Consider the following 27,784-nt stretch of genomic DNA (forward strand, 5'->3'; position numbering starts at 1 on the left):
CGGCTGATAGACGCCCCCACCACAACCGAACGCGTCCCCGTACACACAGCACTGTACACAGGGTTAGTTCTGCAGCAGTTTGTACATTGTCATTACCATTGAGAAACCGTACTGAGTACCATGGTAGCGGACAAGTTGTTTCTGTAAATTTCATGATGAATATCCTTCATGTGACACAAAATTGTATACCAGTTCAGAGAACACTGACTTATCCAACATTTCCAGTTTTTTGCAACATGCATATACATCGTGAATTGTGCAATATCTCGTCGTATACCAGCCTTCGGCGGCGGCGGGGGGGGGGGGGGTTATAGCTTAAGTAACATATACAAACATGCCTTTACAATACAAAATCTTTTCTAAGTAAGGAACAGCAATTACAAACACGCAGTTTTAATGAGAAAACAAAGTTTAATTTTCTATTGTACCAATACATAAATGATAATATATTAGAGATGTCCATCTATTCGTAAACCACCTACCGAAACACACACAAATTTGAGTTGTAATACTTGTTTATTTGAAGTAATTGACATACATTGTAGTGAATAGAATGAAGTGCTAGCAATAACACATTCACTGTAAGTTACCGGCCTTGTGGATTTCGAGCGATCTGATGAAGAAAGAAAGGTATATTTTAGGTCATATTGTATTCATAAGAACTGTGAATCTTCTTACGATTATATAAGCATAGAGAAACCTACAAACATATTATTTTATACAATGCGAGTGATAGGATTTCTGTTTTAACTTAAACAATTCAGTAGATCGTAGGAGGTTTGCTATGGGATAATATTATTATAACATACTTACTTCTTAGGTGTTGAGTTTACTGCGAATTACCATCTCTGTCTTCATCATTTAATGAATATGACCTTGACAGCGATCCTACATTGTAAAGAACCAGTGAACACAGTATTAAATACAACTTCAACGTATGCGTGGAGCGTTGTCAAGGCATTTTGCATTAGAATCATTCATAATTTAAAGTAGAACAAAAATCTACACAATTTATCTGATTTGTATAGGTAATATGTCGATCTTTTAATTAGAGAATAATAACAATAATAAAATAAGGCTAATAGTTTGTACTTACTTCCTTGTTTCCATTTACCAAACCAAGGGTTCTGAGGATCTGCTCGCCTGTCATTATCAGCATTGTTGTTAGTTAAAGGATTCGAAAAGCCTATATTTTTCAAAAAAGAGAAAGAAAAAAAACGCAAGTGCAATTTTTGTCATGTGTCTTAATTTCTGTATGGTATATTGTTATGGGGTCAATTCAATTTATATGACTATATACAGTACTCTCTATACAACATATTTTTTTTAATTCTGTTCCTCAGCCTATAGCCTATAGTCCATAAACACTACGATAACTATTTTTTGACATTGTAAAATTGTAGTCGCTTATTTGTAAAACAAAAATGACAACACTTTATTTTGACAAGAACATTCAGAAATATATCAAGAATTTCATGACGACATGTATTCCATGTGCATACAAATGACAATTTTCATAATTCCGATTACAAAAGTATATTACAGAAAATAATTTTATTTTTCTTGAATTATGACTGCAAAATCTAAATAAAATTAGGTAGTGTGTTCAACAACTCATGTATGAACAATAACTTTCTCAAATATGATTTTATTTTGAAAAATACTATATTTTCCTGTATAAAAACGAAATTTTATGTTAAAAAAGTCTCTATTATAGTTTTTGTCGACTGAATTGTTCTGCAATAGACACGATTTTATGGCGTTATATATTTCTCAGACTTGTTAAAGATTATTCTGTAGAAAAATCGCTGAAATTATGTAATCGTGGTTCTTCGCCCATATTTGTTATGTATCATAGTCATTCGATTCTATTCATTATGTATCATGGAAATTCGATTCCATTTATTATGTAATCGTTGTCCTTCGATCCCATCATTATGTAATCGTTGTCCTTCGATCATAAATATTATACAATCGCAGAACTTCCAAAATGGGCAAGAGGTTCTTTTTGAAATTTTCATTGGTCAAGGGGTCCTTTTTTGGAAATTTTCAGGGATCAAAGCTATATTTAAACCACTTTTAATAAGGGGTAGGTTTCCTTGAAAAAATATTTCAAGTGGAGGGTTTTACCTCAGAACAACGAGTATGGAGTCCCGGACATTTCCAGAAATAGACAATAGAATCTGGTCAAGTAGAGATTTCCTGTCTATCCCATTGCAGTGACTATAATTACATGCAAAATTATTCAAGAAATCGGATGATGTCATAGACTTTTAAGGTCTATTGTTTAGCCTAATTGAGAGTATATTGTTATGTTAAGTAGTTCACAGCTTGGGGTTGGAAACAATAGTAAGTGAGGTAATCTATTGTTTCCTTTGTTCTGTGTCCACTTGTATTTGTCAGCTGATCATATGAAGCCATGTAATAAATGGTTGTGGTTACCAGAGAACGAGATACCCTAAGGTACACTCTTAAGATGGCATTGAAGACAGCCACCCGTTATATACTTAATACAAAAATATGTGAACAGACTAATCTTGTAAATATCATTGTGGCAGTCGACGGCGATTGGTATGCAAATTACGTTTGTCTGACGCATTACAAAACAAAAGTCTAGACTGTCGTAGAATAATACACAACTCGCGGACAGACAGTGTGATGAAACCCCTTTTTTACAAAGAGGAAAAACGGTCAATACAATATATTGATCTTGTGGTCTGACTTTCAGCATCAAAAGCAGTATGGCGATAGTGCTTCGCGTTCGAAAAGTGATATAATTTTTAACATGGAATAATGGACATAAACTAAATCTTGATTCAGGTTACTTCCTGTTGTTAATTGGATTAAAACAGTTATATTTGCTAACAACTGGATCGTACATCTGTGTAAAAAATGCATGGATTTTAACTCTAATTTGGGCAGCGAATACTACGTCTACAACTGCGTTGGCTGCGTCGCCATGTTCATTGAACCAGAGAGTATCCAGAACGAAGCAAACAAACTTGAACAGTCACCTGCGTTACTGCATTTACCTATTTTTAAAAATAGAGTTTGGCACACAATTACATATCGTCCATTGGTAATACACTGGGCCAGTGTAGGATTTATCATCAGGTTTTACGGCAAGTTGGGCATTTAATGGTGGAGTTTTGATGGAAACATCTATAACATATCGCTTGGAACGTCACCTGTCTATTACAAAGCACACAAAAGTGAAAAAATGAAAAATATAAACTCAAAATTAAATTTTGTTTTAATAGATGTTTATGCAATGCATTCTCTATGGCACATCCTGTGATGTTTATTTGACTGGGGAACACTGGCCAGGGCGGAAGTCGGCCATCTTGTCCACTCATTTCTGGCAATGGCGTCATTTCCACCAAACATTGGTGCCTTGCTTACCCGTAAATAACTAATACAAGTTATCCCCCGGTGTGGGCCCAACGTCGGCATGAGTGTGATAAAATGTATTTGGAACCTAACGTGTCATAAATATTAGTAACAAATACAAGTTTTACATATAACAATAGAATAGACCAATTGCGGGATTCTTTTTTCGATTACCTCTGAATCGAGTAAGCTCTTTTGAAAAATGTCCATGTTACACGATCAGCGGTTCATGATTGAACTATTTCACCTCAAGCGACCATAATTATTTTTCCAGAATTTCTTGACAATTTAAATTTGTAGCGAGTTAGACATTTGGAAAACTAATTTTAGTGAGTAAAAGAAAAATATCACTGACACTTGAACCTCAACAATAGTACACACTAAAAAGTCGTATTTCACGAATATTTACTCAGTACCTGGATTTTCATTACTGTTGGAATAATCATCGCAATACACACACTGTATAGTGATAATGGCAATACAAATACACGCTAATGTAACCTTCATCCTGTCCTGGAATATAGATTAATATAACGCACGTCAATTCTATATACTCTGCAAGTCATTATAGACGAGTTACCAATTATATGTTATATATTATACAGTATAATTTCATTATGTTCTGTACGAACTAAAGCTGAATTATAAACAATTCTACCTAGACTTGCTTGCAGAAAAATTCTTGAAAAATAAATATAAAATGCGTAAACGAGGGGTGAACGCGAAAGTCATGTGACCGCGAAATCCCAACAGACTTGCCAACGGTGTAAGCGCCTTCACATTACCGGCCAGATTCGGGCTCGTAATGATTGACATGTCTAAAATGTGTCAACCAATCAGAAGACAGGCTAATTAACATATCAACTGAGACCCCGGAAACCGGTTAATTGTTATGATCCGTGGCTCGGCTGGTCCACCCACTGTATGACTTTATATGCAAATTTACAAGCCCGAATCTGGCCGGTAATGTGAGGGCATTAGAAATGTGTTAATGTATTTGAAGCATTTTTTCGTGAAAAAAAATAAGTTAATGAAATGATGAAAATAACATACGGCTACTCAAACTGAAAGCTGGTTTTATACGAATTCAACGAGAACCATGAACCCACATGTCTCAATATTCTATAATGACATAAATACATATGTATACTATCTACTCTAAAAACAACAATATATCCAGAAACTAGAAGAACGTAATATTTTTGTTCTATGAAATGAACTTACATAAATGCATACATTTATTTAGTTAGTAATATAGCAATACATAAAATAATATGTGTTTTCTCAATTCTATTACAATTTTTTTTAAATACGAACTTGAATAACATAAATTAAAAATATGTAATCATGACAAATATTGGTCATCGCTTCATGGTTACCACAACACAATATGAAGCCACAATAATCCTCTACAAACTAGACGAGCAACACAGCAAGGAGAACGGTTACATGGCTAATTTCAGAGAATAGAGTTCGCTACTTACCTACGTAATTCTGATGTGAACGGAAACACAGTGCTGCAGTGTAGCTGATGAGTACATGAAAATAATCAGATATCTCCGCTATTTATAGTCTATGTAATCGCGTGTAAACTTGAGCCATCAACTCTAAACCAAATGCAGTGACTAGAATATGGACAATACAAGTAATAATAACTACAATGTATTTACAAGTCTTTGGGTGATTGATGGCATTTATATGTGTGAATATTGTGTCTAAAATAATCAATTTCTGTATTCAATTAAACAAACTTCATAGTTACATTGACAATTAATGTCTGTAATGGCGTACATTTTTGTCTATTATTTGCGATCTGAACAAGGAATAGGAATTCAGAATACGGTAATGAGAGTAATTCTCTAGATTAACATTGTGTTTATAACTCATTATATTGTATTGCCCATTTCATAGCAATATGATGGAAGAGCGTGTCAATAATATTAAAACCGTCACTACCAAATCACAAATAGTGTTATGTATTATGTTCAGGGAACTCTGTCTCGCTTGGCTTATAACATTACACGTAGAGATACCAGATTCGAACCAAAGGATTTAACCTTAGTTTATTACAGATATTCCACCTTTATTCATCCAAACCGTCAGCTGTGATCACACCTCACTGCCTCCTACCCTTCTCCTGTTAAAAATCTTATAAATCAACCATAAAAGCTATGGCGTGGCGGAATAAACATGCGATCAGCCAATTGCTGCAACAAATCACGTGATTGCCAGGGATGTGTCTCACGATTTAAGCCTAACAAGAAAAGTTGCCACTACTAAATACAATCAGTACACAATCTATTTAAAAAATGTCTGTAATATATATTTATAATGTCTACCCTAAACATGCACGATGTTGATTCTAAACAATATTCCAATATTGTATGAACCAAATGTGTGTACATGACCATCAATTGAAGATTCCAGCGATAACAACATGTGTAAAACTGATTTATTTGTAGGGCAAACATGAGGTTATCCCAATATTCTAGTTTACTAGAATCACGAATACATCATAGAACTCAACAAATGTGTCTCTAAATAGACTGGATTAAACATTGTGTAGAAATTTCTACCTACTTATGATATATCGGTATATCGCCCTCCATTTTTTCCTACACTGAATAACACAACGAAAACACATTGGATGATATGATTGTTTTACTTGACTATTAGGCTATGATACAGTATGATAGAGGCTATATTGATGGTAGAGGTGGGATACAAATTGCCAATTATGAAAAGAAACAATATCAAAATACGGATAAAAGACCCACAATTAACATGTAGCAAATTATTCAAATTAGCAAAACGGTAACAACGGTATTTGTTCGCCAGTCACACATGTACATATCACCATATATCCAAATTATTTTCGCCACAATATACAGAATTTAAATGCTGTAATATTTAGGTTTTATATACACACCCATAGAACCCTCAAATAAGTTAACAGCTGTTAGATTTATCTATATATTTATTTTGCACGATCGAGTATGTGACATAGAACTAGTCGAAAAAAAACTGGAAGTGTCATTGACAGTGATGTGGATTTACAAATACACATGTATATTAGCGAGCTTTTGCAATAAGTTGATCCACTCATTGTAATATACATTTTTGATTACAGAGAAAAATATATACATTAATTATAACCCCAACTTTGTGTTTGAGTTCAGAGCATTTTCTCTGAGGTTTAATATATATACATATATATGGATACATCTGATGCAATGATTTAAACTGGTTTATTTGTCGCATTTTATTAATTCCGTAATTAACTGTGCTAAGAAGTTTAGAATGTTGTAGAATCATAATCGATCATTCGTGCATTCATTTGCACTATTACTCTCAGCAATGTTTTGAAATTTGACATAGTGAAACCATACGTACCTTACCAAAATATAATGTTCAACATCGAATATACTATTGGGTTTACCATCTGAGCGACCCTATGTTTGAAATTGTAGCACCCTAATGCTCTATCGCTAGTTCTATTTTTTTTACAACCCCTGGGAATCTACTGGAACAGAAGACTTTCCCGAAACATGTGTATGGGATGTATTGGGGCTGGAACTAGTTAATGTTGTATTTACTGAAACTAGAAAACGAATTCCTAACACTGAGAGTAAATCGTAAGCCGGGGAAATAGTTTGTTTTCAATAAAACAATAAACAATAGAACACGGGCATAACTCTGAACAAAAACTGTGAATGATACAGCATGGAAAAGAGTCTCAATGTGAAACCCAGTGAGTTCGCCAAGCCTTTGATAAGATGAATTTAAGGCAAGGAAGACTGTTTTAGAATGCAAATAATATGTTAATCATTACCGGGGTGCATGACAAGCATCTTTTCAATGTCGAGATAATGCAGGGCTGGGAAAGTATTAATTACTTTTGATTATCGCCACCAACAATTTTACTATCTTTCTGTCACTTTACCAAAATCAACGTTTAGCATTGGATAGACTAGTGGACTTAGTGTTCCGGGAAGCCTTATGTTCAATTAAATGTGGTTAGTTAGTTAGTTAGTTAGTTTATATTGGACTGTCAGGTAATTGTATTGGCAATATCAATAATCAAATATTTGTTTGGGATTTTTACTGTTTTTATCTCCAAGATGTCTATCTGTAGAAACCTTAGGTATAGGTAAGTGATTCATTCATTTTAATTTATGTTTTATTATTTATGATTGATTGTAAATCAGTTTCAGAAGACATTTTAAGTGTGTGACCAGAAGTACAACAATAGAAGACTTCATAGTTTGGGGTTAAGTTGTAAAGAAAGGGTTGTTTTTTTAGTTTGGTATAATCTTTTTTACATACTGTGTAATAAACTGAGTTACTTTCTGCTACTGGGATTTAGTAATTCAGTTAGGGTTTCGAAGAGGCGAGTCAAAATTCTACAGCCTGCCAACTATCGAGTGATTTTATGGCGCAAATAAAAACATAACACATTCAAAAATGAAATCTGGCAGGTGTGAGCATGTGCGATGGACAAGAATTTTGTTGTCTGGTCATACTTGTATTCACTCTTAGAAAGTAAAATCGAATAGAAGCACGTCAATAACCATCTTGGCAGTGTTGTACTCTGAGAGCTTTTCATAGTTTTTTTTAAAGTATTAGCATTGCTAGGTGTAGGAGTTCAGAATTTAATTTTGTGAAGAGTTTCTCTGGTTGAGGTTATCATTATCCAACAGTGTTGCATGTACTAACATTACGGTTCAACAAATCCATGTCACCACCCCTTCCCATCGTCAGCCACATAATGGCCGAGATCGATGCATTTAATAATAATACTACTGGTAGTTTTACTTACACATTCATTTCGTCATAAAATCGCTGAGAAATGCAATTGTAAACATTGGGTCGTATACGCATCATCCTGGGCAAACATGATAGGCGTACAGTGTGATCGGGATCGACAAAAACAGTGAAATAGGTCAACTGAGAACAAAAATGCGAGAGAAAGAGTTATGCAGGTTTTCAACGCAGCGAAATGGGATGGTTTATGCTTACCGCGGAATACGCACTTGAGTCAGCCATTGTTTTGTCGAGTATGATGACGTCAACTAGAACTCTCCGGAATGTGCGCCGCGGAATGACATTTAAATTCTATGTCGCAACATGGTAAATTTGCACTGTTTTTGACTTTTTGTTTCGCATATTCTCATTCAGCAAACTGTAGATGGATTTAAATTATGAAAAGAGCTTGAAAATGTCGCTTATGACCTTTTAGGGGTATTGGGGCTATTATGTGAAGAATACGATAGACAATTTGTCTGCATTGCAAAAATAACAAGGATCGCCTACTTTTCTGAGGAATCGATACTATCCAATCTATACCCGGAAAAGTGTTTTGTTAGCGTGATATGGTGTTAAAACTGTTTCGTTGTTGTAGCCTAAAACAACTTAAAACTGGTAAATTATACCATAATAGAATCAATAAAATGTCTTATTTTAAATTATTATTTTATCGCCACCACTAAACTTACCACTAAATAGTTGCTTACATCTTTTTGAAAGTCATTATGAACGAACAAGCTGTGTTCATGTCAAGCAATCAAATTATTTTTTCAATAAAGAAAACAATATTGTCTTAATTAATTTAATTGTATAAAACATAGCTATGTTTGTTAAAACGTTTGAAACAGAGGGCTTTATAAACAAACAATGTTTGTACACGCGTTAAATACGCGTTATGGGACGAAGAGCGCGCGGCTCGGCGACCAACGCCCATTAATAATTATGACTCAGAATGATATATCAGATATTTGTCAATGGTTGCCAGGCGTTTGTGTTTTTTGTATCAACAGTTGACTATGTTATTTGCACTGGTATATATATATATATATATATTGGTAGACCCGGAATTGATTGTACTTTTGTTTTCCCTAGTAATTCTTTTGTGTAGTTGCATTTCGATACTGTACATCTGAAACGAGATTGCTTTTGTATGCCTCTTTAGGATTTGCTTGTTCATCTAAGTTCAATCAAAAATCAAATTAAAATATAGGTAAAACTAATTTAATCATTGCATATTTTTAGAAGGTTATCACATCATAGTCTGTCCGCTGATCAGAATCGACCATTATGATGTACATTTGCATATGACACATGTAAAGGTGCATAGCTGCGCTAAAGCCTCATTTTACTCATTTTGCTACAACAGCTGCTCATGTCACAAGTAAGAGTAAAAGAGATATTCGACAAGATGAGCAGATTAGAATGAATTGCTCTGTAATACCCGTGGGAATAGCGTATGGGAAATACAATGAGCATTATTCAAAAAGCAGGCTATTTTCATGTACATGATTGTGATGTATACTCTGGCTATGCCTAATGAAGAGAAATGAGTATAATTGAAACAGTTAGATGTGATCTGTTGAGGATGAATTTTGATTGAGTTTTTTTGTTGCAATACATTTTTAAAATCCGCAATCGGTGTCAGTTAATGATGTACTAAGCATGTACAATTAAATTAGTTTTTTCTACATAATAATAATTATTTTTTCTGCTTGTTATCTTGCCTAATGCAGATGTATATGTTTTGAGTTTTGTAATCTATTCGTAATTCTAGTGAACTGATTTTAATATTGGAATAACCTCATGTTATCAGATTTACACACGCCTACACTAGCATTATCGCTATAATTTTCAGCTGTTGGTAGCTATTTTTGATTTGGTGGTGACGTTTATTATTGACAGCTCCCCCATCATATTGCTATAAATAATAGTCATTGTCATTGACAGAAGTTTATGACAGGAAACAACTTAAAATGGGCTATAAAATACAATGAGTTATAAACACAATAACTTTCATTTGCTTACTCCAAATTAATATTTCTTCTTTAGGTGGTACCGTCATCCAAAGTTACTTGTATTGTTCATATTTTAATCACTGCGTTTGATTAGGAGTTGATGGCTCAAGTTTACACGCGATTACATAGACTACAATGGCGGAGATATTATTTCCAGGGACTCATCAGCTATACTGCAGCATCGTTTCACCGTTCATGTCAGAATTACTTAGGTATGTTGCTACATCTATTTTCTCTCTGACTTATCCATGTAGCCGCTGTTCTTGCTGTGTTGCTCGTCTAGTTTGTAGAGTATAGTTGTGAATTCATGTTGTGTTTTTAACTTATATTATCCCTTTATTAATGTTACAGAATTCGGAAAACACATATTATTTTATGTATTGCTAACTAAATAAATGTATTTGTGTAATTTTTCTTCATAGAACAAATATGACGTTTTTCCAGACGCAGGTTATAAGAGTAAATAGTATACATACGTGTTTATGTCATTATAGAATATTGAGACATGTGGGTTCACAGTTTTCGTTGAATTCGTATAAAACCAGCTTTCAGTTTGAGTAGCCGTATGTTATTTTCATCATTTCATTCAACTATCTTTGTTTCAAGAAGAAAATGCGGCTATTACAATGATACATTTCTAATTAAGTTCCCTGGACACAACGTATCTACTGATTAATCGACCGCTATATTAATTAACTACAAATACTAAACTGTCAGAAATAGTTCCATATTATGGGGAAGTGATGAATGATCTAAACCAGCTATCCACTAGAACCCAAGTATCAAGTCGTATCAGTGACCCATCTTTTTAGATATAGAAATAAATCATGACACATACCACAGTACGTTTTGTATTTGTCAGGGAATATTCATTCATTATTAGTGTGGGTGAATATTAATTATATATGAATGCGACAGACTTTCACACAGTTCAACAGTGCAGCAATACTATTGAATTTACACTAGATGTTCGATCAATATAACCAAATGTACAAGCATCAGTTTATATACATTAATTACCTCTTAATACATAATACATCTCTCGTGCATTACGTAATGACACGTTTTTTTGAAGCTCCGTAATGAGTGGATAAATTTCGCATTTTTAATGCCGATCTAGGTCAAAAACATTACATACAACTACATAATACATTCCTGGTCAACAAAACATCAAGTCTACATTGAAAGAGAGTTGGAAAAGTGAGTTTTTCGAGGGAACTTAATGCTGACATCTAAGTAACATCTAAGTAACATCGGACAAAGATGGCCACTGTACTGAACAAAGGAACTGACGAAATCAAGAACAAGAACAAAAGATCGACGCGATCTACTAAGGTTGATGATTACATATATGAGCTCGGCTCGCCTAAAAAGAATATCCAACAACCAATTATCATCGATGAGGTTGAGTTTCCTTCATTACCAACAACTCAACGAAAGGGAAAAGACTTGTCGCCAGACGAATCGGACAATGTTATTCATTGGAGACATGGTAAATACACTGATAAAGGTCAAACGCGCCCGGAGATTAACGATATATGTTATAGAACTACTCCACAAAGAATTATGATTTGGATAATGGCAGCACAAAAAAGGTACGATGACTCTTTCCTTGACAACAAGAATATAAATGTACACTGGTGCAACTTAACAGGCGGGATGCAAATGAAATGGATAGACAGAAATCGGGACACGGAAGACGACAGCAAACAAGTCACCGTAAGTTTTTATTACTCGTCAGGAGTTATATATATACAATGCAAATACATAAGAAAATAGGCAGACCTTGAGTATCCAGTTCTTAGATGTAAAGTCAACGAACTTTTCTGTGCCCCAAAAAGTGACGACAAAATTGAACAAAAAAGTAAACAACAAATCCAAGATGGCGACGCCCATGGTATATTAGGCCAACATGGCGATCTATTACCGGAAGCTGCCCAGGAAACAGATCTGGAAACATGTACTTGTGACCTTCAGTCGGTGAACAATATAGACACAAAAAACGACTGTTTAGAGGAAACAGATAATACTTCGTCTGCAGCAAAAAATACACTTAGCAGCCCAAATTCACCGGCTCCCTCACCCATGAAGTCAGTTCTACTGAGTAAGGCTAGAAACGTGTTACTACAGAAAGAAAATCGCTTTATGGAAACAATAGAAGAAATGGAGTCTAATTATATTGATCTCCACAGTAAACTTGATGGTTTACAACAAGATAAACTGGACACTCTTGCGATAATAGAATCTCAAGAGAAACTCGCCCAAGAAGACAGCAGAGAATTAAAAGCAACCTTGGATAAAATGCAAGAAAGCCTGAACAAAACTAACAGTGACATCTCAATTCTGAAGAAAAATATCAACAAATCTCATGACACTCAAAACAGTATACTTAATATCTTAAAAGATATACAAAGCTCACACAACCAAACTTATAGTAAAGTTAGTGTTGGAATACAAACAGACATACCATCTGCAGTTTTGGCTGGAGATATGGATAATCTGAAATCAGTGCTGAACATAAATGCGGAACCTTTTATTGCCACAGTGCCTACTCAGAACCGATATGCAGTACTAGATGAACATCCTCCTAATATCCATAGTCCATCAACATGAGAAAACCAGTAGAAGTGGGAAAAAACAACCAGTTGCAACTGAAGGATCCATCTCTAGCAGCTGCCCAGGTAAACACAACAAAACAAACAAAGGAAGCTACAACACAGTGATTGTAGGAGACTCTATAATAAAACGTATAGACCCACAGAAATTTTCAACCTCCAGAAGACGTATGTCAAAGTACTAAGTGGGAAAGGTTTAGACGATGCAAGCTCATTTATCAGAGATTCTAAGTTTAAAAACCCACAGAACATTGTATTTAACATTGGATCAAATGATGTAGACAATAGAATACCACTAGATGAATGCCAGAACAAATATGAGCAGCTGATTAACCATACACGCAATACCTACCCTACCAGCAAAATATATGTATCCAGTATATTACCGAGAGTGGATAAAGCCACCTTTAACCAAGACATAGTTAAACTTAACAGATCTCTGCAGATAATCACAGAAGATATTGAAAATGTATATTACATAAACAATAACTTTCACGACAAGGGTAAGAACATAAAGATGCATCTGTATGCGGACAAAGTACATCCCAACGACAAAGGAACCAGGAACATTGTAGCAAACATGAAAAAAACCCATATACAGTGCTATTAAATCACAATTAAGTAACCACTCGACAACCAGAGAATCAGATCCAGCAGCAAGAAACTACAAGGCACAAAGCTACAAGCCAATTAATAGAAGAAACACCCATAATCAAAACAATGTGGAAGAATTCGCGAGAAGCAAGAGACAATACAACAATAACCGTAACTACAGAAACAACAATCCAGTTGAAAAACTATTGACACATATCTTCAATTATATAAGAAGATAATCTCTTTTGTATTAATTAAGTCAAAATGACTACAATTAATAACTCATTACTTGACCTAGACTAAGGTATTTTTATTTCATGCTTTATATTTTTTTAAACAATTTATTTCATTCTACAATTATGACTTCCGATACAGCAAATAGAGCTATTCTAAAGTTTACAACTTGGAATATTTTTGGTAGTTTAGAGAAAAAAGTTAAAGATAATACTTTTTTAGATAGTGTTAGAAACTTTGATTTTATTAGCTTAGTAGAAACGAAAACAAATAGTGAGTCAAACATAGATATTCCAAATTACAGTGTCTTCCATTCTTTTCGAACACAAAAACACAAAAAGGCCCGCTCAAATTCTGGTGGTATTGCTTTGTACTTTAAAAACGTTAATGCAAAGGGTATAAAACATATGCAGAGCAGTTGTGAAGATTTTATTTGGATTTGCCTTGACAACAATTTTTTCCGTCTTGACACTGACATTTATTTGTGTACCTTGTATTTAAGTCCTCAATTTTCAAGCATTTTCAGTTGGAAGGAGCCTAACTTATTTCAATCATTAGAAAAAGATATCACAAAATATTCCAAAATTGGTTCTATTATTCTGACTGGGGACTTTAATGCAAGGACAAAAAATGATGAAGACACTGTTATTTACAACAATTCTGACTACCGGTCCTCAGATACAAATAATCTTCTTAGGAGAGCTTCCCAAGATCTAACAGTGAAAAACAACTATGGAGATTTACTGTTGGATCTTTGTATTGCCTCTGATTTGACAATTTTGAATGGTAGATGTATGGGGGACACCACAGGTAAATTTACCTGTCATCAACACAAGGGTAGCAGTATTGTTGATTATACAATTGTCAGTAATGACTTATTTACTAAATTTAAGTTATTTTATGTGCACCAGCTAAATCTGTCATTATCTGACCACTGTCAGATTTTTTGTCAGTTTGAAACAAATGCAGTATACGATAGAACACTGCAAAAACCTCAGGATAAAAATGATGATGTAACTGCACATACCAATGTTTCATACATGTGGGATAATGAATCAAGTTATCGTTTCAGTTGTGCATTGCAGGGTGAAAATATAAACAGGTTAATTAACAATTTCAACAATACAAATTTTTCCAACACCCAGCAATCAATTAACACTGCAAGCATGTTATTAACTGACATATATCTTGAGGCAGCTGGTAAAAGTTTAAAAAAAAATTACCATAAAAATATAAGAAAAAAGCATAAAAAAAAAAAAAAAAAAAAAATGGTACAGCAATGATCTTTCAGTTATGAAAAAAGACATTTAAAAGCTGTCCAGTAAATTATGTTTGGACCCATTTAATAAAGAATTAAGATCTCAATGTTACAATTTAAAAAAGAATTACAAACATTCTCTCAAAAGAAAAAAGAGAGAATTCAATAACAATATTTTAAATAAACTAGATAATTTGAGTAAATCAAACCCAAATGAGTATTGGGACCTCATAAAAGAATTAAAATGTGATGAGAATGATACAAAAAATGAAAACATTGAGAGCCAAAAATGGTTTAAACATTTCCAGAATTTAAATTCTCAGACATCACAAAATAATATCAATGTAACCATGGATAATGAAAAAAAATCAAGGTAACAGTTTCCATATAGATATTCTGAATAATCCTATTTCACAGCTTGAAATTCACAATGCAATTAACAAGTTAAAAAATGGCAAATCTCCGGGTATTAATAAAATTACAAATGAAATGATTAAGGCAGGCAGGAATACACTAATAAAATCATTAGATAAACTTTTTAATTTGATATTAGCTAGTGGCCAATACCCTAACACCTGGGACCTAGGGATCATCACCCCAATTTTCAAAAAAGGTGACTCTACAGACCCTGGTAATTACAGGGGGATAACTCTCCTCAACACTACTGCAAAGTAGTGGCAAAGTACCGCAAAGTAGAGGCGAAGTACTGCAAAATAATGGAACGTACGGCAAACTAGTGGCAAAGTACTGCAAAGTAGTGGCAAAATACTGCAAAGTAGTGGAAAAGTACTGCAAAGTAAGGCAAAGTACGGCAAAGTACGACAAAGTAGTGGCAAAGTATGGCAAAGTAGTGACAAAGTACGACAAAGTAGTGGCAGAGTACTGCAACAAATGGCAAAGTACTGCAAACTAGTTGCAAAGTACTGCAAAGTAGTGTCAAAGAACCGCAAAGTAGTGGCAAAGTACTGCAAAGTAGTGGAAAAGTACTGCAAAGTACGGCAAAGTACGGCAAAGTAGTGGCAAATACTGCAAAGTACGGCAAAGTAGTGGCAAAGTATGGCAAAGTAGTGGCAAAGTACTGAAAAGCAGTGGCAAAGTAGTACAAAGTTGTGGTAAAGTACTGAAAAGTAGTTGCAAAGTACGGCTAAGTAGTGGCAAAGTACGGCAAAGTAGTGGCAAAGTACTGCAAACTAGTGGCAAGGTACTGAAAACTAGTGGCAAAGTACGGCAAAGAAGTGGCAAAGTAGTGGCAAAGTACCGCAAAGTAGTAACAAAGTACTGATACGTACGGCAAAGTAGAGAAAAAGTACGGCAAGATAGAGGCAAAGTACAGCAAACTTGTGGCAATGTACTGCAAAAAAGTGGCAAAGTACTGCAAAGTAGTGGCAAAGTATGGCAAAGTAGTGGCAAAGTACTGAAAAGCAGTGGCAAAGTAGTACAAAGTTGTGGCAAAGTACGGCAAAGTAGTGGCAAAGTACTGAAAAGTAGTGACAAAGTACTACAAAGTAGTGTCAAAGTACTGAAAACTAGTGGCAAAATACGGCAAAGTAGTGGCAAAGTACGGCAAAGTAGTGGCCAAGTACTGCAATGTAGTGACAAGGAATTGCAAATGGTGGCAAAGTACTGAAAAGTAGTGGCAAAGTACTGCAAAGTAGTGGCAAGGTACTGAAAACTAGTGGCAAAGTACGGCAAAGAAGTGGCAAAGTAGTGGCAAAGTACCGCAAAGTAGTAACAAAGTACTGATACGTACGGCAAAGTAGAGAAAAAGTACGGCAAGATAGAGGCAAAGTACAGCAAACTTGTGGCAATGTACTGCAAAAAAGTGGCAAAGTACTGCAAAGTAGTGGCAAAGTATGGCAAAGTAGTGGCAATGTACTGAAAAGCAGTGGCAAAGTAGTACAAAGTTGTGGCAAAGTACGGCAAAGTAGTGGCAAAGTACTGAAAAGTAGTGACAAAGTACTACAAAGTAGTGTCAAAGTACTGAAAACTAGTGGCAAAATACGGCAAAGTAGTGGCAAAGTACGGCAAAGTAGTGGCCAAGTACTGCAAAGTAGTGACAAGGAATTGCAAATGGTGGCAAAGTACTGAAAAGTAGTGGCAAAGTACTGCAAAGTAGTGGTAAAGTACTGAAAAGTAGTGGCAAAGTACGGCAAAGAAGTGGCAAAGTAGTGGCAAAGTACCGCAAAGTAGTAACAAAGTACTGATACGTACGGCAAAGTAGAGAAAAAGTACGGCAAGATAGAGGCAAAGTACAGCAAACTTGTGGCAATGTACTGCAAAAAAGTGGCAAAGTACTGCAATTTATTGGCTACGTACGGCAGAGTAGTGGCAAAGTACGGCAAAGTAGTGACAAAGTATGGCAACGAAGTGGGAAAGTACTGCAAAGTATGGCAAAGTAGTTGCTAAGTACTGCAAAGTACGGCAAAGTAGTGGCAAGTATGGCAAAGTAGTGGCAAAGTACTGCAACGCAGTGGCAAAGTACTGCAAAGTTGTTACAAAGTACGGCAAATAGTGGCAAAGTACTGGAAAGTAGTGTCAAAGTACGGCAAAGTAGTGGCAAAGTACTACAAAGTAGTGGCGAATTGCGGCAAACTAGTGGCAAACTAGTGGCGAAGTACTGCAAAGTAGTGGCAAAGTACGGCAAAGTAGTGGCAAAGAATGGCAAAGTAGTGAAAACGTACTGCAAAGTACGGCAAAGTACTACAAAGTAGTGGCAAATTACGGCAAAGTAGTGGCAAAGTTCTGCAAAGTAGTGGCAAAGTAGTGGCAAAGTACGGCAAAGTAGTGGCAAAGTATGGCAAAGTAGTGGAAAAGCACTGCAAATACGGCAAAGTACGGCAAAGTAGTGGCAAAGTATGGCAAAGTAGTGGCAAAGTACGGCAATGTAGTGGCAAAGTACTGCAAACAAATGGCAAAGTGCGGCAAACTAGTAGTAAAGTACTGCAAACTAGTGGCAAAGTACTGCAAAGTAGTGGCAAAGTACCGCAAAGTAGAGGCAAAGTACTGCAAAATAATGGAACGTCCGGCAAACTAGTGGCAAAGTACTGCAAAGTAGTGGCAAAATACTGCAAAGTAGTGGAAAAGTACTGCAAAGTACGGCAAAGTACGGCAAAGTAGTTGCTAAGTACTGCAAAGTACGGCAAAGTAGTGGCAAAGTACTGCAACGCAGTGGCAATGTACTGCAAAGTTGTTACAAAGTACGGCAAATAGTGGCAAAGTAGTGTCAAAGTACGGCAAAGTAATGGCAAAGTACTACAAAGTAGTGGCAAATTGCGGCAAAGTAGTGGCGAAGTACTGCAAAGTAGTGGCAAAGTAGTGGCAAAGAATGGCAAAGTAGTGGAAAAGTACTGCAAAGTACGGCAAAGTAGTGGCAAAGTATGGCAAAGTACGGCAAAGTAGTGGCAAAGTACTACAAAGTAGTGGCAAATTACGGCAAAGTAGTGGCAAAGTACTGCGAAGTAGTAGCAAAGTAGTGGCAAATTACGGCAAAGTAGTAGCAAAGTATGGCAAAGTATAGCAAAGTAGTGGCAATGTACTGAAAAGCAGAGGCAAAGTAGTACAAAGTTGTGGCAAAGTACGGCAAAGTAGTGGCAAAGTACTGAAAAGTAGTGACAAAGTACTACAAAGTAGTGTCAAAGTACTGAAAACTAGTGGCAAAATACGGCAAAGTAGTGGCAAAGTACGGCAAAGTAGTGGCCAAGTACTGCAAAGTAGTGACAAGGAATTGCAAATGGTGGCAAAGTACTGAAAAGTAGTGGCAAAGTACTGCAAAGTAGTGGCTAAGTACTGAAATGTGGTGGCAAGGTACGGCAAAATAGTGGCAAGGTACTGCAAATGGTGGCAAAGTACTGAAAAGTAGTGGCAAAGTACTGCAAAGTAGTGGCAAAGTACTGAAAAGTAGTTGCAAAGTACGGCTAAGTAGTGGCAAAGTACGGCAAAGTAGTGGCAAAGTACTGCAAACTAGTGGCAAGGTACTGAAAACTAGTGGCAAAGTACGGCAAAGAAGTGGCAAAGTAGTGGCAAAGTACAGCAAAGTAGTAACAAAGTACTGATACGTACGGCAAAGTAGAGAAAAAGTACGGCAAGATAGAGGCAAAGTACAGCAAACTTGTGGCAATGTACTGCAAAAAAGTGGCAAAGTACTGCAATTTATTGTCTACGTACGGCAGAGTAGTGGCAAAGTACGGCAAAGTAGTGACAAAGTATGGCAACGAAGTGGCAAAGTACTGCAAAGTATGGCAAAGTAGTTGCTAAGTACTGCAAAGTACGGCAAAGTAGTGGCAAGTATGGCAAAGTAGTGGCAAAGTACTGCAACGCAGTGGCAAAGTACTGCAAAGTTGTTACAAAGTACGGCAAATAGTGGCAAAGTACTGGAAAGTAGTGTCAAAGTACGGCAAAGTAGTGGCAAAGTACTACAAAGTAGTGGCGAATTGCGGCAAACTAGTGGCAAACTAGTGGCGAAGTACTGCAAAGTAGTGGCAAAGTACGGCAAAGTAGTGGCAAAGAATGGCAAAGTAGTGAAAACGTACTGCAAAGTACGGCAAAGTACTACAAAGTAGTGGCAAATTACGGCAAAGTAGTGGCAAAGTTCTGCAAAGTAGTGGCAAAGTAGTGGCAAAGTACGGCAAAGTAGTGGCAAAGTATGGCAAAGTAGTGGAAAAGCACTGCAAATACGGCAAAGTACGGCAAAGTAGTGGCAAAGTATGGCAAAGTAGTGGCAAAGTACGGCAATGTAGTGGCAAAGTACTGCAAACAAATGGCAAAGTGCGGCAAACTAGTAGTAAAGTACTGCAAACTAGTGGCAAAGTACTGCAAAGTAGTGGCAAAGTACCGCAAAGTAGAGGCAAAGTACTGCAAAATAATGGAACGTCCGGCAAACTAGTGGCAAAGTACTGCAAAGTAGTGGCAAAATACTGCAAAGTAGTGGAAAAGTACTGCAAAGTACGGCAAAGTACGGCAAAGTAGTTGCTAAGTACTGCAAAGTACGGCAAAGTAGTGGCAAAGTACTGCAACGCAGTGGCAATGTACTGCAAAGTTGTTACAAAGTACGGCAAATAGTGGCAAAGTAGTGTCAAAGTACGGCAAAGTAATGGCAAAGTACTACAAAGTAGTGGCAAATTGCGGCAAAGTAGTGGCGAAGTACTGCAAAGTAGTGGCAAAGTAGTGGCAAAGAATGGCAAAGTAGTGGAAAAGTACTGCAAAGTACGGCAAAGTAGTGGCAAAGTATGGCAAAGTACGGCAAAGTAGTGGCAAAGTACTACAAAGTAGTGGCAAATTACGGCAAAGTAGTGGCAAAGTACTGCGAAGTAGTAGCAAAGTAGTGGCAAATTACGGCAAAGTAGTAGCAAAGTATGGCAAAGTATAGCAAAGTAGTGGCAATGTACTGAAAAGCAGAGGCAAAGTAGTACAAAGTTGTGGCAAAGTACGGCAAAGTAGTGGCAAAGTACTGAAAAGTAGTGACAAAGTACTACAAAGTAGTGTCAAAGTACTGAAAACTAGTGGCAAAATACGGCAAAGTAGTGGCAAAGTACGGCAAAGTAGTGGCCAAGTACTGCAAAGTAGTGACAAGGAATTGCAAATGGTGGCAAAGTACTGAAAAGTAGTGGCAAAGTACTGCAAAGTAGTGGCTAAGTACTGAAATGTGGTGGCAAGGTACGGCAAAATAGTGGCAAGGTACTGCAAATGGTGGCAAAGTACTGAAAAGTAGTGGCAAAGTACTGCAAAGTAGTGGCAAAGTACTGAAAAGTAGTTGCAAAGTACGGCTAAGTAGTGGCAAAGTACGGCAAAGTAGTGGCAAAGTACTGCAAACTAGTGGCAAGGTACTGAAAACTAGTGGCAAAGTACGGCAAAGAAGTGGCAAAGTAGTGGCAAAGTACAGCAAAGTAGTAACAAAGTACTGATACGTACGGCAAAGTAGAGAAAAAGTACGGCAAGATAGAGGCAAAGTACAGCAAACTTGTGGCAATGTACTGCAAAAAAGTGGCAAAGTACTGCAATTTATTGTCTACGTACGGCAGAGTAGTGGCAAAGTACGGCAAAGTAGTGACAAAGTATGGCAACGAAGTGGCAAAGTACTGCAAAGTATGGCAAAGTAGTTGCTAAGTACTGCAAAGTACGGCAAAGTAGTGGCAAGTATGGCAAAGTAGTGGCAAAGTACTGCAACGCAGTGGCAAAGTACTGCAAAGTTGTTACAAAGTACGGCAAATAGTGGCAAAGTACTGGAAAGTAGTGTCAAAGTACGGCAAAGTAGTGGCAAAGTACTACAAAGTAGTGGCGAATTGCGGCAAACTAGTGGCAAACTAGTGGCGAAGTACTGCAAAGTAGTGGCAAAGTACGGCAAAGTAGTAGCAAAGAATGGCAAAGTAGTGAAAACGTACTGCAAAGTACGGCAAAGTACTACAAAGTAGTGGCAAATTACGGCAAAGTAGTGGCAAAGTTCTGCAAAGTAGTGGCAAAGTAGTGGCAAAGTACGGCAAAGTAGTGGCAAAGTATGGCAAAGTAGTGGAAAAGCACTGCAAATACGGCAAAGTAGTGGCAAAGTATGGCAAAGTAGTGGCAAAGTACGGCAATGTAGTGGCAAAGTACTGCAAACAAATGGCAAAGTGCGGTAAACTAGTAGCAAAGTACTGCAAACTAGTGGCAAAGTACTGCAAAGTAGTGGCAAAGTACCGCAAAGTAGAGGCAAAGTACTGCAATATAATGGAACGTCCGGCAAACTAGTGGCAAAGTACTGCAAAGTAGTGGCAAAATACTGCAAAGTAGTGGAAAAGTACTGCAAAGTACGGCAAAGTACGGCAAAGTAGTTGCTAAGTACTGCAAAGTACGGCAAAGTAGTGGCAAAGTACTGCAACACAGTGGCAATGTACTGCAAAGTTGTTACAAAGTACGGCAAATAGTGGCAAAGTAGTGTCAAAGTACGGCAAAGTAATGGCAAAGTACTACAAAGTAGTGGCAAATTGCGGCAAAGTAGTGGCGAAGTACTGCAAAGTAGTGGCAAAGTAGTGGCAAAGTACGGCAAAGTAGTGGCAAAGTATGGCAAAGTACGGCAAAGTAGTGGCAAAGTACTACAAAGTAGTGGCAAATTACGGCAAAGTAGTGGCAAAGTACTGCGAAGTAGTAGCAAAGTAGTGGCAAATTACGGCAAAGTAGTAGCAAAGTATGGCAAAGTAGTGGAAAAGCACTGCAAATACGGCAAAGTACGGCAAAGTAGTGGCAAAGTATGGCAAAGTAGTGGCAAAGTACGCCAATGTAGTGGCAAAGTACTGCAAAAAAAATGGCAAAGTACGGCAAACTAGTAGCAAATTACTGCAAACTAGTGGCAAAGTACTGCAAAGTAGTGGCAAAGTACTGCAAAGTAGTGGCAAAGTACCGCAAAGTAGAGGCAAAGTACTGCAAAATAATGGAACGTACGGCAAACTAGTGGCAAAGTACTGCAAAGTAGTGGCAAAATACTGCAAAGTAGTGGAAAAGTACTGCAAAGTACGGCAAAGTAGTTGCTAAGTACTGCAAAGAACGGCAAAGTAGTGGCAAGTATGGCAAAGTATTGGCAAAGTACTGCAACGCAGTGGCAAAGTACTGCAAAGTAGTGTCAAAGTACGGCAAAGTAGTGGCAAAGTACTACAAAGTAGTGGCAAATTGCGGCAAAGTAGTGGCGAAGTACTGCAAAGTAGTGGCAACGTTTTGGCAAAGTACGGCAAAGTAGTGGCAAAGAATGGCAAAGTAGTGGAAAAGTACTGCAAAGTACGGCAAAGTACTGCAAAGTTGTGTCAAAGTACGGCAAAGTAGAGGCAAAGTACTACAAAGTAGTGGCAAATTACGGCAAAGTAGTGGCAAAGCATCCATTCTCAAACAGCGTTTAAGCAACTATCTCTTGGAGAAAAATTTAATAATCAAAGAGCAGATAGGATGCATGCCAAAATTTGGGACCCGCGATCACATTTTTGTGTTAAAACAGTTGCTAACAAAATATACTACCAATGGAAAGTACCTGTTTGCATGCTTTATCGATTTCAAAAAGGCCTTTGACTCCATCTGGCATGTGGCTCTTTTACACAAGCTCAGAAACAATGGAGTCACTGGTAAATTTTATAATATTATTAAAGCAATCTATAGAAACTCTATTGGATGTGTGAAGGTTAAAAACGGCTTGACCAATACTTTCCCAATTGAGAAAGGCATCAGGAAGGGCGATGGTCTAAGTCCGCTGCTTTTTAATATATACTTAAATGATATTAAAAGTCATATAAATGCATCACACAATGACCCACCAACTTTATTAAATAACCAACTTCCATGTCTACTCTATGCAGATGACTTGCTTCTCCTTTCAGAAACCAATACAGGTCTTCAGAATGCGATTAATTCCCTGCAATTATACTGCCACAAATGGAAGTTGGAGATCAACATTAAAAAATCCAAAACAATCATATTTAACAAATCAGGTAGACGCCTAGACAAATATAAATATTTTATAAACCAGGATGTACTGGAAAGAGTGACATCATACACTTACCTTGGCATAAATTTAAATACAACAGGGAAATTAGAAAAAGCCCAGGTAGACCTAAAAAACAAAGCTCTTAAGGCTTGCTTCAAAATGAATCAGCTATTATTTTCGGCAACTTGTACACCACTCAGAATTCATTTGAAGATGTTTGATGCAGTAGTTAGACCAATTCTCTTATACTGCACTGAAATATGGTCTAGTGATATTATTGCCCACACAAAACAGCTTTGGAATTTGACAACACCCATGGAAAAACTCCATACCAAATTCTGCAAGTTTTTATTAAAAGTGAACAGCAGAGCCTCAAACTTGCCATGTTTAATTGAATTAGGGAGGTACCCTCTTACAATACAGGGTACAAAACAACTGTTAAAATATTGGATGAGGGTTCAGGAAATGCCTGAAAATACATTATTATGTGAAGCATACAAGCTTGGTATTAAGATGCATGATTCTGGTACTAAAAACTGGGTATCTGGTGTGAAAAAGATTCTGGAAAACCTAAATTTAAGTAATATCTGGAAAGATGGGCAAATTAAATACAGCAATGCTACTATTGAAGACATTACAGAAAAACTTAAAATGCAATTCCAGAAAAAATGTAAAGAATGCATGTTTGATGATGATAAGGGCGTGCATCACAAAAACAAATTGAGAACATACAGAGAAATAAAAACTGATTTTTCTTTTGAAAAATACCTCCAAATAATTAAAAATCCACTATATCGTGCTGCAATGACCGAATTTAGAATAAGTGCCCACCGTTTACAGATTGAATCAGGCAGACACAAAAACATCTCCATCTCTGATAGAATATGCCCTGTCTGTGATCTTGGAGAAATTGAAGATGAGAAACATTTCCTTTTCACGTGCCAGCTATATGATAAAGAAAGAACCAGCCTTTTTACTAAACATAAAATGTATGGAGAGACATTAATAAACATATTAAATAATAAAAACGATCACATAATTAAAGACGTTTCAAAACACATTTATACTTGCTTTATGCTTAGGGAGCAAAAAATCAAACAATAACTTCAGTACCAGCTGCCTCAAAAAAAACTCACAAAACACAGATTCACATTTATTTACATTATATTACAATTATTCATTTATCTCTTATTGTGAGATATGTATTTATTTTATTCATTTACAGTACTTTTAGTATTTCCTTTTATTTTCATTTTTTTTATTATTACATGTTTTTGACTTTATTGTATTTTATGTCAAGATCTCAAATGGGATACGATAGCAATAAAGATTTACTTACTTACTTACTTCATCAACGTACTTTACTAAAGAGACCCGTCGTCAGAAGAGTGTTGAAATAGTAGTTAATACTCTGGATACCTATAACTCATTGCCCATTGAATATATAAACCGTGGAGGCACACACCATCAATCTTGCTATAGTTGAGAAAATATTTGTTGCTTTTAAGGAAAATACAACTTGTTTGTTTACATTTGAAAAAAAGCAATACCAGAACGAATATACAAGAAGTATTAGTTTAGTGATACAATACCCGAGTTTTGGGGATATCTGATTACTGACCCTGCAGTCATCAAACATATTCAGTTTAAGGTAGATATGTTTATAATTCAGCTTTAGTTCGTACAGAAATTATATTGTATGTATCTACACACATTAGAGCAGGGCAACATATAATTGGTAACTCGTCTATAATGACTTGCAGAGTATATAGAATTGACGTGCATTATATTAATCTATATTTCAGGACACGATGAAGGTTACATTAGTGTGTATTTGTATTGCTATCATCACTATACAGTGTGTGTATTGCGATGATTATTCCAAAAGTAATAAAAATCCAGGAAAGTGTATATTCGTGAAATACGACTTTGTAGTGTCTACTATTATTGGCGTTCAATTTTCAGTGGTATTTTTGTCAGAGTAGGTCACTGAATTCGCTATTATATTCAGTCTTGTTCGTAGCTAATTAATTCTTTCACTCAAAACTAGTTGTCCATATGTCTACATCGTAACATGGACATTTTTCAGACGAGCTTACTAGATTCTGAGGTAATCAAAGAATTCCTTAATTGGTCTATTCTATTGTTATATATAATATTTATTACAAGTCAGGTGTCAATTACATTTTCTCCCACCCGTTCCCCATAGGGGGAACACGCCGGGGGCTACTTGTATTAGCTATTTATTTATAGTGCAAGTAACTAACATCAAGTAAACTGCGGAATAAGTATGCATTTAATCGCATAGTTTCACGTCTAAGCATGTCTATCTGACGTAGTATTTACCCTGACCTGTTTATTCGTTGATATTTACTTGCGTTGTAATTATATTTTATTGGTCATTATTAGTTTTTTTTTAAATATAGGCTTTTCGAGTCCTTTAACTATCAGCAATGCTGACAATGACAGGCGAGCAGATCCCCAGAACCCTTGGTTTGATAAATGGAAACAAGGAAGTAAGTACAAACTATTAGCCTTATTTTTTTATTATTATTTTCTAATTAAAAGATCGACAGATCAGACAAATTGTGTGGACATTTGTTGTACTTTAAATTATGAATTATTCCAATGATAAATGCCTTGTATTTAATACTGTGTTCACTGGTTCAATCTTTACAATGTAGGATCGCTATCTAGGTCATATTCATTAAATGATGCAGGCATTGGTGGTAATCCGCAGTAAACTCAACACCTAAGAAGTAAGCATGTTATAATAATATTATCCTATAGTAAACCGACGTCATCAACTGAATTCTTGAAATGAACGCGTTGCGTTGGAATATTGATTTATCGCATTTTATAAAATATCATGACTGTGAGTTCTCCCCTTGCTTATAGTCGTAAGAAATTTCACAGTTCTTATGAACACAATATAATCCTTTCTTTCTTCATCAGATCGCTTGAAATCCACAAAGCCGGTAACTTACAGTGAATGAGTTATTGTTCAGAAGCCTATCCACTACAATGTCTATCAGTTACTTCAAATAAACAAGCATTACAACTCAAATTTACTGTAGTGTGAATTTCAGTAGGTGATTTACGCATAGGTGGGCATCCCAGTCTCAATATATTATCATCTATGTAGTGGTACAATAGAAAATTTAACTTTGCTTTTTCTCATTAAAACTGCGTGTTTGTAATTGTTATTATTAAAAGTTATTTCGTACTTATTTTCGGTATAGACAATCGTGAAGCACATTTATTCACGCATCTGATACTGTTAATGTAATTTATCGTTTGTTATTTCCGAACTCCAATGTAGTATAAAACATTCATGTACATATTTAAACTTAGTTATAATCACATGGCATTATGAATGCGAGTATCCATATTAGTCTCAAAAAGTGTAATAGTAATACTAGTATACAGCTCTAGATAATGTTTCCACTCACACGACGAATATTTGGAGTACTATATTCAGTACAAAATACACATAACAAAAAAACAAAGCACTAGTATCAGTCCACACTTGAGGGCGCTATTCAAATTCGTTAAATTGATCTTCTAATAAATACGCTGACATTCAATTCATTGAATACTATCACATGACATTCACCTTCAGTGAACAGCTCAATTAAATTAACTGTTGTCCCCAATTATTTAACAATAGCTGAAAACATTGCGACAAAAATTACTTTAATTAAAAAACAACGTATAGTAGATTATCTTTGAGTTGTTGGAAATTATTTGAGAAAGTGTTCCTTGAAGTCCCCTCATCCCTAACCTGAGCCCTTACCTTAAAACTCCAGCCCCGCGATTTAGTTCAATATGCCCCTCCAAATAAGTGACCCAAAGAGGGGTATATGCAATTGAGATTGAAGAGGGTACTAAAGACGCGGATTAGAAATGTTGTTATGAGCGAGGGGTTCTAAACAACTCTTACCATTATTAGATCTTGGCCTGCTGACGCCTATAAATGCCATTCCTCATAAACATCGAAGTTGTAAGTTTTGTAAGTCCACTCGTTCCATTTTACGGCACATGGAAAACTCGAGGTTGCCCTATTTTATGCACCTTGACCTCTGAAATATTTCAAGTTATTATTACAAATCTGTTTTACCACGCCATAACCATAACTACTGCTGTCAATCATCATAAAATTATCTATAATTGATACTCGTTTCTGTTTATCAAAACACTGTTCATAATTGCTGGTGAATAATCGTGTAGCTTTCAATCCAAGATATACATTGCCAGAGAATTTCCAACACGATGTCATATTGTAAACAAATGTTTGATTTCATAATGTATACCCGTTCTACACCTGTTTGCATACCACGTCATTGAAGATTAACAACCTCACACAACGTATTGTTGATCTGATGGTCAAACAACAATGCCACAGATGTCGTTCCTCTGTTCGTATTGGTTAGCA

General features: G+C 36.1%; 1 protein-coding gene and 1 long non-coding RNA gene across 2 annotated transcripts; one reads left to right on the top strand and one right to left on the bottom strand.

Annotated features, from left to right (window-relative positions):
- Nucleotides 1–391: 391 nt before the first annotated feature.
- Nucleotides 392–4,932, bottom strand: LOC144360339 (uncharacterized). Its single transcript, XR_013422206.2, has 5 exons — nt 4,875–4,932; nt 3,807–3,903; nt 1,097–1,186; nt 814–888; nt 392–613 (listed from the first exon to the last, which is right to left on the bottom strand). It is a non-coding gene; the product is annotated as an uncharacterized LOC144360339 (long non-coding RNA).
- Nucleotides 4,933–12,820: 7,888 nt separating this feature from the next.
- LOC146733296 (uncharacterized) lies at nt 12,821–13,436 on the top strand. Its single transcript, XM_085491992.1, has 2 exons — nt 12,821–12,892; nt 12,990–13,436. Exons 1-2 carry the CDS (start codon nt 12,821–12,823, stop codon nt 13,434–13,436), a joined length of 519 nt encoding a protein of 172 aa, XP_085348118.1.
- The last annotated feature ends 14,348 nt before the right edge of the window (nt 13,437–27,784 follow it).

The sequence above is a fragment of the Saccoglossus kowalevskii genome, chromosome 17 (assembly GCF_978046115.1).
Source record: "Saccoglossus kowalevskii chromosome 17, keSacKowa6.1, whole genome shotgun sequence".
Classification (NCBI taxonomy): domain Eukaryota; kingdom Metazoa; phylum Hemichordata; class Enteropneusta; family Harrimaniidae; genus Saccoglossus; species Saccoglossus kowalevskii.

Excerpts from the sequence above, each read along its gene's own strand:
- LOC146733296 (XM_085491992.1), top strand. The coding sequence starts at position 12,821 with ATGAGAAAACCAGTAGAAGTGGGAAAAAACAACCAGTTGCAACTGAAG. Across the intron at positions 12,893-12,989 it reads CATCTCTAGCAGCTGCCCAG|AAGACGTATGTCAAAGTACT; the intron begins GTAAACACAACA and ends TTCAACCTCCAG.